The 15,374-nt window shown below is 36.1% G+C and overlaps 2 protein-coding genes across 3 annotated transcripts; one reads left to right on the forward strand and one right to left on the reverse strand.

Moving 5' to 3' along the window:
• Positions 1 to 1,810: 1,810 nt before the first annotated feature.
• On the reverse strand, positions 1,811 to 8,287 carry LOC148273860 (alpha1,4-N-acetylgalactosaminyltransferase 1-like). 2 transcript variants are annotated; one of them, XM_088238032.1, is made up of 3 exons: positions 7,250 to 8,287; positions 3,091 to 3,215; positions 1,811 to 2,120 (listed from the first exon to the last, which is right to left on the reverse strand). In XM_088238032.1, exons 1-3 carry the CDS (start codon positions 7,942 to 7,944, stop codon positions 1,876 to 1,878), a joined length of 1,065 nt encoding a protein of 354 aa, XP_088094158.1. In that variant the 5' UTR covers positions 7,945 to 8,287; the 3' UTR covers positions 1,811 to 1,875. The 2 variants fall into 2 exon arrangements, with proteins under 2 accessions (XP_088094158.1, XP_088094159.1); XM_088238033.1 differs by having other exon boundaries at positions 8,058 to 8,256.
• A 2,942-nt stretch (positions 8,288 to 11,229) lies between these two features.
• On the forward strand, positions 11,230 to 13,889 carry LOC148273861 (alpha1,4-N-acetylgalactosaminyltransferase 1-like). The gene is made up of 3 exons (XM_088238040.1): positions 11,230 to 11,945; positions 12,894 to 13,018; positions 13,190 to 13,889. Exons 1-3 carry the CDS (start codon positions 11,257 to 11,259, stop codon positions 13,432 to 13,434), a joined length of 1,059 nt encoding a protein of 352 aa, XP_088094166.1. The 5' UTR covers positions 11,230 to 11,256; the 3' UTR covers positions 13,435 to 13,889.
• Positions 13,890 to 15,374: the final 1,485 nt, after the last annotated feature.

Genomic DNA, 15,374 nt, shown 5'->3' on the forward strand with positions numbered 1-15,374 from the left:
AAAAAATATTTTATTAACAAATTAAAGAACACAAATTGTTCTTTTTTTGGCCGATGTACTTAACGGTCGTCTGTTATTATCTACTGAACGATAACAAGGCCGCTCTCGATACGTACACACAGGAAGATAGTAAAATCAGATGGAAAAAAATATAATAACTAAATATATTTTTTACAATGGTAATATTTTACGGCTAGATGCTCTTGTATGTTAAAAGGGCAGCATCTAGCCAGTATAGCCACTGCACCTAGCCGCTCGTTTTCAAAACTGACAGTTATGTCGGAATTTAATTCGAAAATTTACTTCTTTCTCTCTCATATTTTTAATTGGCTTATTAGAAAAAAGTGCTAACCTCAGAACGATCAAAAATTTAAATAAATCGTAATTAAAGGGAAAATTGTTCGTAGGCACAAATTTTTCGACACTTTTAGTGCGTAGATAAAAGTATCGAGGGGTTCTAGACCCGTCGATACAAACCGATGTACTTACATCAAATCTTGATGGTGGAGGGATCGGTAGTGTATCTTCGTAATCGGTAGGGAGAATTTGTCTTCAACCATGACGTCATACTGAAGATATGACATTGTAGTGCGTAGATATGTGTACCGTGACGTACGCTTCCCCTTGTTTCATATCGATGTACCTACCCAAAATTTTAATGTAGGGGTCGGTAGTGTATCTTCGTAATCACCAAAGAGAATTTATCTTTAACTAAACGATCAAAAATTTAAATAAATCGTAATTAAAGGGAAAATTGCTCGGTGGCACAATTTTTTTGACACTTTTAGTGCGTAGACAAACGTATCGAGGGGTTCTAGACCCGTCAATACAAACCGATGTACTTACATCAGATCTTGATGGTGGGCGGATCGGTAGTTATCTTCGTAATCGGTCGGGAGAATTTCGTCTTCAACCATGACGTCACACTGAAGATATGTCATTGTAGTGCGTAGATATGTGCACCGTGACGTACGCTTCCCCTTGTGTCATAACGATGTACCTACCCAAAACTTAAAGGTGGGGGTCGGTAGTGTATCTTCGTAACCGCTAAAGATAATTTATCTTCAACTATACCGTCAAGGTGAAGGTATGACGTCCTTATTTTCCCATCATAATCGGGCCCACCTTTAAAAAATAATATGGTCATCTGCGTAATGGTTTTTCAAAAATATTTTTTCAATGGAATAACCCGCTAAGGTTTATTTATAATCTGTCAGCAGGTGAGAAAGAGAGGATATGGAAGGAATTTATTAAAAATACACAACAACATTTGGACTAATTGAAAAAAATAACGTTTCTTGGATTTTATTTTTCTTATAACTGGTGGGAATCGAACCTATTTTTTTCGTAAATTTTGAGGAATCAGGAAACTTTGCAGTAAAATTTAATGCTCCAATCATTCCCTTTCAGCACCTAATGGTGCATAGGGCACTGGATTGGCGCACCAATCACAGCGTATCTTAATATTTTTTGTTAAATGAATGTAATATGATCAGTCTCGCGCTTCAGGTACCAGTCCAGGGACTATGAAATATTTTTAGTGTAAAAACACCCTTTTAAATAAATATTTCGTATCAACCATGTCGGAAATCGAACCCGAGACCTCTTGCGTGGCAGGCTAACGCGCTGACCATTACACTACGAGGCCGACTCCCTCATTATGCATAAAAATTTATGCTCATTAAAAGTTTTGTTCTTAACCTGTTGCCGGATATCCGGCTAAGGGGCTCACCGAGTATCCGGTATCCGGCCAAACCACTATCCGTTTCATCTCTATTTTTTAATGAATAGGTCAATAAAAAGGCGGGAATGACTGTTTCCATCGGATTTTAATTAAGAATTGGTGGAATCCCAGAATCATGTTTTTTATCTTCCTTAAAACGTGTCGCCACTAACATTGTAGACGTTAGGACAATGTTCCTGGACAATTTTAGCGTACACGCCCTGGTTCGTCTTCCTTTTGTCAATGAGCCTATGTCGGCTCAGCTTATTCCACAAATGAACTGCGTACGAGCCGTTTATCATCTTTAACACTTCCTCCGTCCTCCTTTCATCAAAAAACCACTCCCAGTCCAAATAGGGCACCGCATAAAATGCCGATTGAGGGTACACGCGATAACCTGAAAAAATACATGGAAAATTATTGTTTATTTCTATTGCATTACAATATACTACCAGTAGCTCAATTACAAATAACTATCGATGTGCTAATAAGCGACGCGATAACAATTTCTCACCGTGGTTGTTTATCGTATTCGCGATCACAATGCTACATCCGTGAACACCTAATATTAAATGTCAAAATATTTACGTTTCGCGACGTATAATCCTGCTGCGCAATCACATATGTGAATTTCACCCGTGTAAATATGGAAAATATTCCAAAACTGCTATTTTTATTTATTGACTTATTATTTATCACGCTATTTATTGCATTTAGCCGGCTGTCGGCAAGCCAAATGTCAATAAAAGCAGTTGCCATAGTAATTGTAATTTAATTTTCACTTTTTTGTATTAGATACTCCTTACTTTTTTGCAAATGCAATAAATTGCATTATTTTTTATAGTAAACGACGATTTTTCGCCAATGAACTGTATTTATTTATGAGGAACACAAAAAACAAACCGACACGAGCGACATAGAGATTACACCCGCGTTGACTTATGACTACGATAACTTAAGCATGTTTATTATTGTTTATTGTGATCGCTCAAATGCTTAGCATGTTTAAAGGCAGGTCGATGGTTATTTGTGATTGAGCTACAAAAGGCGGGTAGAACCAAGTATGCAAACATCGTACTGTCTCTAAAAGTCTTCCATACGCCTCCCCCCCCTTCCAAATAAAAAGTTGTTCTTTTTACAATGTTTATTTAAAAGGTTTTAACACGCTTTCATGACGCAAGTAGGCATTTTGTATTTTTTGAGTGCCAATCTCCACTTATTGATTTTTCATTATTTGTCTTAAAAAACAAAAAACAATGTCTAACTTGTAAAATTTTCTAAATGGTCTATTGAACTTACAAGAACTAGGGCAGCGTATTGTTTTTTTTTTTAATTAAAAAAAAGCGAAACTGTTTTTTCGAATTCACCTTCACACTTTTCCGGTGTCATGAAGGCAGTTTTTTCAACATTGCAGGATTTCTGCATCACTCTTGTTATAACACCGGGGCCATTGTGTCCCCAGTCTTTGGCCACGTAACTCGTCTTCAGTTCGCTGGAAGAAAAAATCAAAGCAAACATTGTCATTCGCAATCCGCATCATAAAAGTGCCCAGCGGCTGACAGCCCAGTCAAATTAGACAAAAAAAATAGCAATCAAGGGAAAAAGTCCTAGAGTTTTGGATATGGTCTTAAACGCTACTCATGACTTGGGTTGATGTGATGTCATAATTCCTCAAGGGTGGGGGTGAGCTCACTATTTTTTATTAAGGTACCATTTTTCAGTTTTTCTAATAAATCTCGTAAACTATCACTCCTAGCGAAACATATGTTATATATGTAAATTTCCTACAAAAATAAATTGTAGATTTTTGTTTTAAAACGTTTGGCTACCGAGCAGTGAGCTTCTAAAGTTGGTGTATCGGACATCGCCGCTCGTATAGCGAAAAAAGGTGGAATGCGGCGGCAAGTGCCGATCATTAAAAGCAACATCAAGCCTAGCGGCCCTTGTTCGGGCTCATAGACGGAAATGATGGCTGCACGGGGAAAAATGTTCGACTGGGCACCGAGAAATTGTTAGACCCCGATGGCAGCTGGAGCTTTTCGATTCGTCACTAGGGCTACACGCGGCGCTCTAATAAGAATAACCGGCACCAGTGTTTTTACGAACTTTTTTATAAGTTGGTTTTTTATGTTTATTTCGGCTAGTAGTCTCGATTTTGTAATCTAATAAGCTACCCCTTTAATAAAGGCAGTTAATTATGTCACTTGAGGGGGCAGACGTTAGAATATCGAGACTCAAGCCACAAATATGTAAAGGATTGTGAGGCACTAGTCTTCACTAAATCCCACTAAAGCGTGTGTCACCATTTTAATCAGTAAGTAGGATCTTTTCCCGTGTTATTTATGCATTAATTAAGCCATGGAAATGATGCCTACATACTTAACTTTTATGTGAAATATATACCGAGAGTGTTATTTGACTTCAAGGTAGGGACCGGCCCGCAAAAGATGGGGGTTTTAGCCAGTACGAGTCCGGCACTATCCAGTCAGAAAGACTGGGGGTCCATGATGGATTTCCCCTCTAGAAAAAAAAAAGGTGGAAAAGAAGGGATATGGAAGGAGGTTATGATAAATACACCACGACACACAAACCAATTGAGAAAAAAATATTTCTTGAATTTCTTTCTTACAACTGGCGGGTATCGAACCCGCGACGCCAGCTTCACAGTTAGCCGTCTAACCAATGCGCCACGGCTCCTGTCACGGCACCGGTGAAATTCAAATATGTGATTGCGCAGCAGGATTATACGTCGCGAAAAGTAAATATTTTGACATTTAATATTAGGTGTTCACGGATGTTGCATTGTGATCGCGAATACGATAAACAACCATGGTGAGAAATTGTTATTACGTCGCTTATTAGCACGTTGATAGTTATTTGTGATTGAGCTAATGGTGAGAAATTGTTATCACGTCGCTTATTAGCACGTCGATAGCTATTTGTGATTCAGCTACTGGTTTATTGCCCCTCTTCATTGAAATTTTGTGCTAGCACCGCGCGCTCCTCGAAATCTGGTGCCCCTAGGCGAAATCTTCCTAGTCTGCCTTAAGGATTGTCTATTTTCGCTCACTGTAATGGAGGCGCTACGCAAATTCTGTAAGAAATACAATATTTGCTAGATGAGTTACGTGCTTAGAATAAAATAAATGCTAGATTGAATTGACAGACAAAAAGCTTCAGAATCAGCTGTAAACAGTCGTGGCCAAAGCTAAGCTTCATCTGTACCGTCTGCATCTGCTGATAAGGTCTAGCGCGGAGGAAATGATTCGGTGTTGAAAAATCCACAAACGTCAACCGCTGATGGCAAAAGCATGCCGTTCTTTCGTCCAAAGTATAATAATAATTTATAAATCTGCAACTTCAGTTCATTTAACGCCATTCTCCAAGTTTTCTAGCTACTTATGGTTATGAAATATTTTATGTTTGTCTATTTTTGGTCTAATATTCCTGGGCTATCTGTTAATTCCCCATTGTAATACGGGCCCTAATTTTATTATTTTATTTTATTGAAATAAACGGCACTTAGTGCCTTTTACATATTAGTTACAAATACAATTAAATATACATACATATAAGCATAAGTAATACAGAGCATTTAAAACAATATTTTAAATTTAGAAAGTCTAAGAAATATAAACTATATAAAAGAATAAAATATTACCAGTTATAGAATTATCGATAAAAAAAGATAATTTGGTATTAGAAATACTTTGAACCAGTTTAAAAAAACTAAGAAGACAATTTTGAATAACATTAAAAAATATATATTTATGTATTATTATTGAAAACTAATATTTAGGTAAATAGTATATGTTTATGTATAAAAATATATAATGATGTAAAAAAAATGATAAAGAGAAATATTTTTTACTTATAAATTAATTCAAGAAAAGAAACGAAAAAAAAAACACTAATAAAGAAGTTTAAAACAAAAGTAACAAATAGTTACCTAGAACTATTACCAATAAAATAAAGAAGAAGAGCCGTTCTATATGTAATAAATTTCTTGTGAAATGAGTCACCAATGTCCTGGTACTTATTGCCTAGAGAGTGAAGTCTATTGATGACTGCATTTTTACCATATGATGTCGAAGTATTGTTGCCAGTATTGTTACAGTATTGTTCGAATTAATGGAATAAGAGTAATTTTTGTCCATTTTACGTAAAGCAACACTCATATTTGACAACTGTTTAGCGCTAGAAATTATGACTAACAGTTCATTATTCCTTGGGAGCTCATATTGGTGTTTGTTGGTGTACTATCTGTTGTTTTTTTTTACATTTTCTCAATAAAGGAATAATTTTATAAATTGCTGCTTGCATATTAAATAGTGTTTTTGAGTTAGTTTAAATCATGGATATAACGCCGAGGAAAGTGGAAAAGATTATAACCTTTAGTGAACATATATCAATGACTCCAAAAGAGATTTCAAATGAATGTTTTGTGAGTCAGGGAACGAGATTATTAAGCAGAAAAGAGAAACAGGGTCAGTTGAAGCAAAGATAATTGGGAAAAGTGGAAGAAACCGGAAAATTAGTGTCCGAGATGAAATATCTTTAATCAGAAATAGTAATTTAAACCCCAGAAAAACAATTTACGAACTTCAACGAGATTCGGCAGTTGAAGACTAATTGAATCTGGAAGACCTATTTGATCTGGAAGAAAAGCAAACCGACTAGAGAGAAATAACTCCTGACGGCACGTATGATGTAGCAAAGGCACATTTGGGCTAGAAAATATAACAAATGGACTGTTGGACTGGAGGAAGGTGCTGTTTTCAGATGAGACCCACTTTCTCGTGCAGGGATATCGCACAAAATTTGTTAGAAAAAGTGGGGATGAAAAACTTACTGTGGCTCATATTGACCGAACGGTGAAATATCATGTGAATATGTTTTGGGGCTCCTTTTCGTATATGGGGACCGGATCTTTGATACCAATAGATGGAATGATGAATAGCCTAAAGTATAAAGCTCTATTCGAGCAGCGCTTAAGTACAGAGTTGAGTAAATGTTGTCCTAATGGTGTGACTGTAATTTAACAGGACTCAGCTCGTTGTCATGTCTCGAAGTTTATGCTTAAGTATTTCAATGATAAAAAGATAACTCTTTTAGACTGGCCTGGAAATTCACCTGACCTTAACCCTGTAAAAAATATGTGGGCGATTTATAAATCTATGATACAAAAATTGGACTGCACCACCAAGATAAAGATGATAGAAGCTGTTATTCAGATGTGGTTTCGAGATGACAGAATAAAAGAAAATTGCCGAAGTTCAATTGATCCCATGCCAAAACGTGTTCAGAATGTTATAAAAGTAAAAGGAGAACATACATTCTATTCAATAAAAAATATTTTATGATTGTACGTCACCTGTAACTCAAAATATTAATAAAAAATGTATTTTATGATTACAAGGATTTTTTCCCCATTAATTCGCACAATACTTTAGACACAACATGATTTTTAAATAAATGTGATCACGTACCTACATCGAAGAAATATTTATAGAAAAATATACATACTTCAAACACAGCTCCGCTAAATGGTGGCCAGACCCATTATGGGCGAAATTTAATACTGCGTTGTTTATAATAACGTCCGATTGTTCTCCGCCGAAATTTGGCTCCATGCCTTCGAAAGACCTCAACACTACAATGTCCAAATCTAGGTAAGTTCCGCCGAACTTCCACAGTGTGAGAAGCCTCAACACGTCGCTAGTGTGCTCCACCAAGTACGACGACTTCTGTAACGCGCCGCCTCTGAACCACTCCTCGAGAGGAGTCTTCGCAAAATAGTTTTCCGGGTCGAAAGTCCTCAACAAAACGTTGTCATATTTTACCAATGTGTGTATAAGCATGCAGTCGAAACTGTTGCAAGAGTCCTCCGGCAAATAGAGTGGTACATTAAAAAGTAAATACACCCTTAAATGGGGGTTTAGTCTCGCCGCAGACTCCACGGCGCACGCTTGTCTCGCGCTGATCGTCACGACAGACTCTTCCCCCTTCGGCTTGGAAGTTTCTAGAAAGAAAATCGACTGTCCACCGCTTGGTATTGTGTCAAAATTATCATGTAAGTCAGGAATCTTAAAATTATATCTGTTATCTATCACAGACGTCTTTTCTTCAACTGGTATCGCGGAGTTGTTATAAAGTACCAGATACATCACCAAAAATACTACGAAAACGAAAATGAATAATTTAAGTTTGTTTGGGATCATTTTTGCAACTCGATTGTTCTGATCATTTCACATTTATAATACGCGTTATCAGTTGCTGTTTACTTATCTTGCAAGCATTTTATTGAGTTTGTAATTACACAAAGTTCGATTACCGGCAATAAGTTGTGTGAACTTCACTAGAGAAACTTTTCTGAAGTAAATTGGCGTAAACATAAGTTTTAAACTTCAAACCCAACTGACATTTGATCAACCGTCAATATTATTATTGTGATTATTGTTACACCGAGTTGACAGGTATCATACGCGTCCTATCAGTACAGACATTGACAAATTAATGACTAATGACAAACAGATAAACACAAAGATAAAACATATTATCTGTAACCAAAGATTATAAATCGAATATTATCTAATAAACATTGGGTTGCCATATTTCAAAACGATTGTTTTTCCTTATTGTGGCGTTTTACAAAAATATTTTAACATCTGCAAAGTCTGCTAAAATCTCAGGTATACTAAGATTTTATAACGATTTTTGCAGATGTTAAAATATTATGTATATACTCTAATACCCGTATAAATACCCGTATGCAGAGACAAACCTTAAGGTTAGGAAAGTACATTCTTCACCTTCGGGTTATTCTCTGCATTTGAAATTAGAATGTACTTTGCTCGCCTTAAGTTTTGTCTCTGCATACGGGTATAAGTATAAAATAGAGTTTTTGTATTTTATTCTTCATTTAAATATTATTGCTTGGCGTGCTAAAATTATTGCAAAATTGAATTCATTGTTTTAATCATGGAGGTATATTCTGGTAGATACTATTTAATTTCAAATATTTTGTTACTTTATTTTATTTTAATTTATTTTATTTAAAACGCCTGTTATTACCATAAACATAAAGTGTTATATTACAAAATTATTTAATAATACAATAACAATATATACCTAATAATAGTAATTAAACACTCGCCATAAGCAGCGTTACGTGCATGACTATGGAAGTTACATTTTATTGGCTGGTATAAAGGGCGTCGGAGCTAACATTTTTTGTAAAATAAGTACAATATTCATCTAATTCAGCTTCAGGAAGAACTGGGAGTGCGGCTAGGAGTAGCAGGTGCCACATTTAACAGTATAAGGGATGTCTGTAGATCAAATGTTTACTCAGTGAAAATCATCATCATCATTTATTTTCTATTAGTGTATCTTGATCTTTTTTTTTTACACCGCAGTGTATCTTGATCTTTTTTTTTTACATGAAGGTAAGATGATCAGTCTTACGCTTCAGGTACCAGTCCAATGACTATGAAATATTCTAGTGTGAAAACACCCATATAAATAAATAGGTATTTAATATCAATCTTGTCGGGAATCGGACCCGAGACCTGTAGCATGGTAGGCAAACGCGCTGACCATTACACCACGAGGCCGCCTATATAACGCCTGCATTACACCTACTCTCCTCTACGGATGCGAATCGCGGCAACTCACCAGAGCCCAAAACAGCAAAATACTGAGTTTTGAGAATAGGTGTCTGAAGAATCTCGGGTGTGCGGTGGTTTGACTTTGTGAGGAATTAAGTAATAAAAAAATGGACGCAGCAAACTCCGATGACAACTCTCGTCAAACGTGGGCGATACGGTTGGCTGGGCCATATACTGCGCATGCCTCTTGAGAGCCTTCACCACGCTTTCCTACTTTACAAGGCGTCAGGTTTTCGACATCTCCTGGACGTTCGCTGCTGACTACTGACTATGTCAGAACTACGGGACGCGAACCTGACTTGGGGCATAACAGGGATGTGTAATGTCACCATGGTTGTTCTATACATAGACAACTGTATGAAAGAGATATAATGTAAGTATGGGTATTGAAGCAAAAATTTATAATTTTTCAGTAAGCTGCTCGTTGTATGCTGATGATGCAGTTCTGTTAGCAAGTGGCAACGAGGATTTGCAAAAAATAATCTCTAGAATGTATGCCTGGAGAGCCAATTGGCGATGAACGAAAGTAAGTCAAAAGTGATGGTATTTGAAGGGGAAGTGAGGTTACTGACTGCATAATAAATGTATACCACGAATGTCTCGAACAAATAGAAGAATTTGGGTATCTGGGAAGCATGTTTTCAAGAGATGGAAGAGTATGAAAAGATGTTGAAAGAAGCGTGAATGCGGGCAACAAAATGAACGGCGCACTAAGCACAGTAATTGCTGATAAAAAAATGTCAATCGTAGCTAAACTGGCAGTGCACAACGGCGTTTTGGTCCCAACATTTATGTATGAAAGTTAAACATGGAACTGGCAGAGGAAGGATGAAAGCCGAGTGAACGCGGTTGAAAGGCGATCTCTTAGACGAATGTGTTACAAACGCATACACAACGTGTCAGCTTTTGTAGGGTAAACCCGATAAAATTACCGCGCCGGGTGGATTGGCGTGACATGAGCCTCACTGTGTGTTCTGTACAAGTCACAGTTTGGACTGTATCCCACAATCCTGAAGCAAGGGGTAGGTTGGTCGTGGTCGCTCTCGGGGTCGTAAATCCCGAAAGTTGTGATGTCTTGAAATCCCTCTCAAGTCCGGTGTCATTGCGTAGGTCGGTAGAAGATACTGGGTCGTAGTCCTGGGGTAAAGCGATAATCATGTCCAAGGGGTAGATCCAGTAGTAGAGCGGGAGGTTGGGCGGAGTGACGAAATGAAACGATTTGACTAAGGTGAAGTCTCGAGGCGAACTCATAATTTATTATACAAAATGCCTTTTTAAAGGCAAACATTAGTCTCGTTTACAACGTTGCCTTTTTTAAGGCAGACCTTAGCCTCGTTTACAAATGCTTTTTTTAAGGCAGATCCTAGTCTCGTTTATAAATACAAATGCCCCTTTTTAGGGCTATAATTAGTCAAACGTTTGACTCCAGGCCCTTTTTAGGGCCTGTAACATAAATTTCTACTATATAGTACCCCGGTATCGCTAAAGTAAGACCCGAAAGTGGAATATTTATCCTTTATTGTAGGTCCAACGTTTAGCCGACAGATACCGGGGGCCCTAACTATATTATTGCATATTTTTTAACATATACTTAACTGTTATTAAATTGTAAAAAATAAACTGGCACATATAAACAAACAGAGTTATTTCATTGTGATATATTGGATTTATGTTTTTACTTAGGCCAAGAAAATTTAAAAAATATAATTTTCATTTATTAATTTGATAAGGCACTTGAATTATACAGTTCCTAGCTAATGCAGAACTCAGTTCTCTAAACATTATTTGAAAATCTCGTTGCCAAGTTGTCAAAGGTGTCAAACTGGTATACTAATTTCACATAAAACAGCAGATAACTTGAAGATGTTGAGACTACTAATCAAGATCTTTGTATTATTTATTGTGGTATTTCTGGTTATCTATCAGAAATCATCAGAATTAATTATGGAAAACTTTTTCAATGCGTTGGTAATGGGCGAGGAAAACATCGAAATCCCCGGTCTGAATGATAATCCAAATACTTCGCCTAGTCCTGGAAAGTCCATTTTCTTTCTGGAAACTTCAAATTCGAAAGGGCATGGCTCAGTTGTTGCAATCACTGCGAGGCAAGCGTGTGCCGTGGAGTCTGCAGCGAGACTGAACCCTCATTCGAGGGTGTATTTGCTATTTATAGTACCACTGTACTTTCCCGAGGATTCTTGCGAGAGTACAGACTGCAGAATAATACGAGAATTGCTCAAGCATAAAAATGTTTTCTTCAGAACAATTGATCCTGGTAATTACACTATCAAAACTCCCCTGGAAGAATGGTTTAAAAGCGGTATTTTAAAGATGTCTTATTACTTGGTGGAGCACACCAGCGATGTGTTGAGGTTACTCACTCTGTGGAAGTATGGCGGAACTTACTTGGATTTGGATGTTGTGGTGCTGAGGTCGTTTGAAGACTTAGAGCCGAATTTCGGTGGAGACCAATGGGATAATTCAATTAACAGCGCTGTTTTGAATCTCGCCCACAATGGCTCCGGTCACCGATTTGCGGAACTTCTTTTGAGGTATTGTAATTTTTGACACCTTTGAAGACAAAGCTATTTTGACCATGATTTGTATGGAATTTAGGGATTTTAATATAATTTTGCTATCTAAGTGACTTATTTATCTCAAATTCTTTTATTTTTTATATATTTGTAAAATGAATTTTATTTTATAAATAGTGTCTACTGTATGAACTTTAAATCATTTATGTAGACTTTCCGTGTTGAATGTTAAGGGTTTCTTTATAATTACTTTACTAATGAATCTTTGTACAATTTTAAGAGGGTTTAATATATTGGCATATGCACCACCCCATCCAACAATACCATATTGTAACAAAGATTGTATTTTTAAATTATTGATTAAAAGAGTGATTCGGTTCTTACGAAGAGTTAGAGATCAATCGCAGTTAACTTTAAAAAATTTATTTGTTTCTTACAGGGAATCGGAGATCAGATAAAGCCTCAGATTAATCATTCGCCCGCTTATAGTGAAACCCTTTTGATCTATTGCATGGAACAAAAGCATTCAAAATTTTCGGTTCGGTTTTTGGTTTCACAATAAACGTGTAACGAACGGTTTTGGCTTGCGCTAGCGCTTGCAATTCTCGACCCGAGTACCTACGGCCCGTTGTATTACTGTAAACTGTAGCCTACTTCGTAATTGATAATCACAGAATAGAGTCAACTTTGAAAGAGTGATTCGTTTCTTACAAAGAGTTTGAGATCAGTTGCAGTCGACCTCAGAGTGGGATTCGTTTCTTAGTTACACTCAACATTGAAATATTGATTCGTTTCATACAGGAAATAAGAGATCAGTTGCAGTCAACTTTAGTAAAGTGATTAGTTTCTTACGAAGAACGCTTCCTCAACGGAGGATCACTTATTGCAGTCAACTTTGAAAGAGTGATTTCTTTTTTACGAATGAGTTTAACAGCTAACTTTGAAAGAGTATTTTGTTTCTTCCAGAGAGTTGAAAATCAGCTATCGCCCCCAAGCCTGGGACCACAATGGCCCAGGAGTGATCACGCGAGTGATGATGAGAACTTGTAATGTTACCAACGTCCGACACATGACACCAGATATCTGTGACGGTAAGACTTTAACAATTTTTACAATATGCCCAATTTTTGTAGGCAATTACGATTCGGATAGTTGGAGATCTACTGTACTTCCATAATTATTGTGTATGACTCTAAAACCGAAGTAATATTATGTAAAACAAAACTGATAAGCCCAATAATCAATATAAATTATTATTGTAGGTTTCAAAGTGTATCAGCCGTCAATGTTTTATCCGGTAACTTACACAAACTGGAGTATTCTCTTCGAAGAAGATCAAGCTGAGACTGTTTTAAACGAGATAAAATATTCATATGCAGTTCACGTATGGAACAAGCTGAGTCAAAACAGAATTATCTTTAATAAAACAACCCAACATGTGGCGTACTCCGTAATTGCCTCGGAAAATTGTCCCAATGTCTACAGTAAAAGCGGAGATACATTTTGAATGGAAAAAACTCTTAGATTCTCTCCGCTCTTTATTTATTTATCGACGGACTTATGCAGTCCATTCTAACAACGGTAAACACAATTTCTAATAAAAAATACAGGTATTTATCAAATAATATACAACTATATAAAATTAAAGCTAGAACAAAAAAAAATACTACCTCAAGACAAGATCCGGTCTATCATGTAGTCCTTAAATATAGCTTGATTAAATTGTTGATCACTGATCAAATCGGTTTTATCGGTTATTTCATGCAATCATGAAACTCTGTTTCCGAAAATTGATATGGAAAATGCAAAAACAATGCTATTATAGTGTGTTTAACACAATTATTCACCACAAAATGAGACATTTATACTTTTTTCATGAACAACATCAAATGAATGATTTTTTTATTCGATCAATTTAGATTGATCAATTTGTCCCATTCTCTAACGTTTTTGCAAAATGATGTAACCTTGTAAGATCGTCGTAAACAATTAAGTTTATTTTAGTTTTCTTTTAGTTTTAAAGCTGATTTTATATATTTATGTTGATTTATGTTTCAAGTATTGTATAAAAAAAATCAATTAACAAGCCAAACTGATTTTTTTGTGTGTCAATATAAATAACTCCTTTGACGTTACTACAAAGTTATGTCGTTACTTTTTCTGACAACTGTCATTCTAATCATGTTACATTTTAAAGACTAAAGTGATTTTTTCAATCTAAAAAGACTTGCACCAAAAAAGTCCAGATCTTGTCTCGAAGAACCGGCGGATCGGAACATTAAATGCCACTTGTTCCAGTAACGATGGTACATAATTAATGGCTTAATTAAAGCCATTCAGTAAATTAAACAAATATGGAGTCAATGTTATTTCTACGTTTTTGTAGACTTGATATTTTTAACATTGACTCCATTTCTCCGTAAGTGTAGTCTCCCCTCTCGAGGCCAATCGTCCATGCTACTTTTCTTAGCAGACGATGTTGCACCGATTCGGTATGATTTATCCGGCCTACATAGAAGGGAGACCAGATCACGGAGGCATATTCTAAAAGAGGACAAACATGTGAGCAATAAAGTGTTTTAACTGTGAACATATTAGTAAAGTCACTAGATGTCCTGCTAACAAAACCCAAGTGTCTTGTTAATCATAGTATCAATCTTTAGAGAAGCCTTTTAGCTCTATTGTATAGAACAAAACCATTTTAAACATTTTGGTTTGATTTTTAGTTTAATAACAAACGTGTAACAGACGGTTTCGGTTTGCGCTTGCAATAAGGAAGTTCATTTTTTATTTATTATTAGACTATTGAAATAAGTCAAAATTTTCATTTTTATGTTGTATTATCAGCGCTATGATTTTTCAAAGTTTTGTATTTCATTAGCTCAATCACAAATAACTATCGACGTGCTAATAAGCGACGTGATAACAATTTCTCTACATGGTTGTTTATCGTATTCACAATCACAATGGAACCTTCGTGAATTAAACGTCAAAATATTTACGTTTCGCGACGTATAATCCTGCTGCGCAATCACATATTTGAATTTCACCGGTGTAAATATGGAAAATATTCCAAAACTGCTATTTTTATTTATTTATTGTTTATCACGCTATTTATTGCATTTAGCCGAAGGCGGCGGTTGGCAAGCCAATGGTCAAGAAAAGCAGCCGCCATCGTAATTGTAATTTAATTTTCACTTTTTTGTATTATATACTCCTTACTATTTTGCAAATGCAATATATTGTATTATTTTTCTTAGTAAACGCCGACTTTTTGCCAATGAACTGTATTTATTTACGAGGACAAAAAAAACGAACCGACACGAGCGTTGACTTAGAGATTACACACGTGTTGACTTATGACTGCGATAGCTAAAGCATGTTCATTATTGTTCATTGTGATCGCCCAAATGCATAGCATGTTTTTAAGCACGTCGATTAGTTATT

The sequence above is a fragment of the Micrasema longulum genome, unplaced genomic scaffold (genome assembly GCF_059751315.1).
Source record: "Micrasema longulum isolate JH-2025_06_02 unplaced genomic scaffold, ASM5975131v1 h1tg001822l, whole genome shotgun sequence".
NCBI lineage: Eukaryota > Metazoa > Arthropoda > Insecta > Trichoptera > Brachycentridae > Micrasema > Micrasema longulum.

Bases quoted from the DNA above. Each gene is read 5' to 3' on its own strand.
- LOC148273861 (XM_088238040.1), top strand. From the start codon at position 11,257: ATGTTGAGACTACTAATCAAGATCTTTGTATTATTTATTGTGGTATTT. The intron at 11,946-12,893 runs GTATTGTAATTT...TGTTTCTTCCAG, and splicing joins TTTGCGGAACTTCTTTTGAG to AGAGTTGAAAATCAGCTATC. The intron at 13,019-13,189 runs GTAAGACTTTAA...TTATTATTGTAG, and splicing joins GACACCAGATATCTGTGACG to GTTTCAAAGTGTATCAGCCG.
- LOC148273860 (XM_088238032.1), bottom strand. From the start codon at position 7,944: ATGATCCCAAACAAACTTAAATTATTCATTTTCGTTTTCGTAGTATTT. The intron at 3,216-7,249 runs GTATGTATATTT...TTTTTCTTCCAG, and splicing joins TTAGCGGAGCTGTGTTTGAA to CGAACTGAAGACGAGTTACG. The intron at 2,121-3,090 runs GTGAATTCGAAA...GTATTTTTTCAG, and splicing joins GACACCGGAAAAGTGTGAAG to GTTATCGCGTGTACCCTCAA.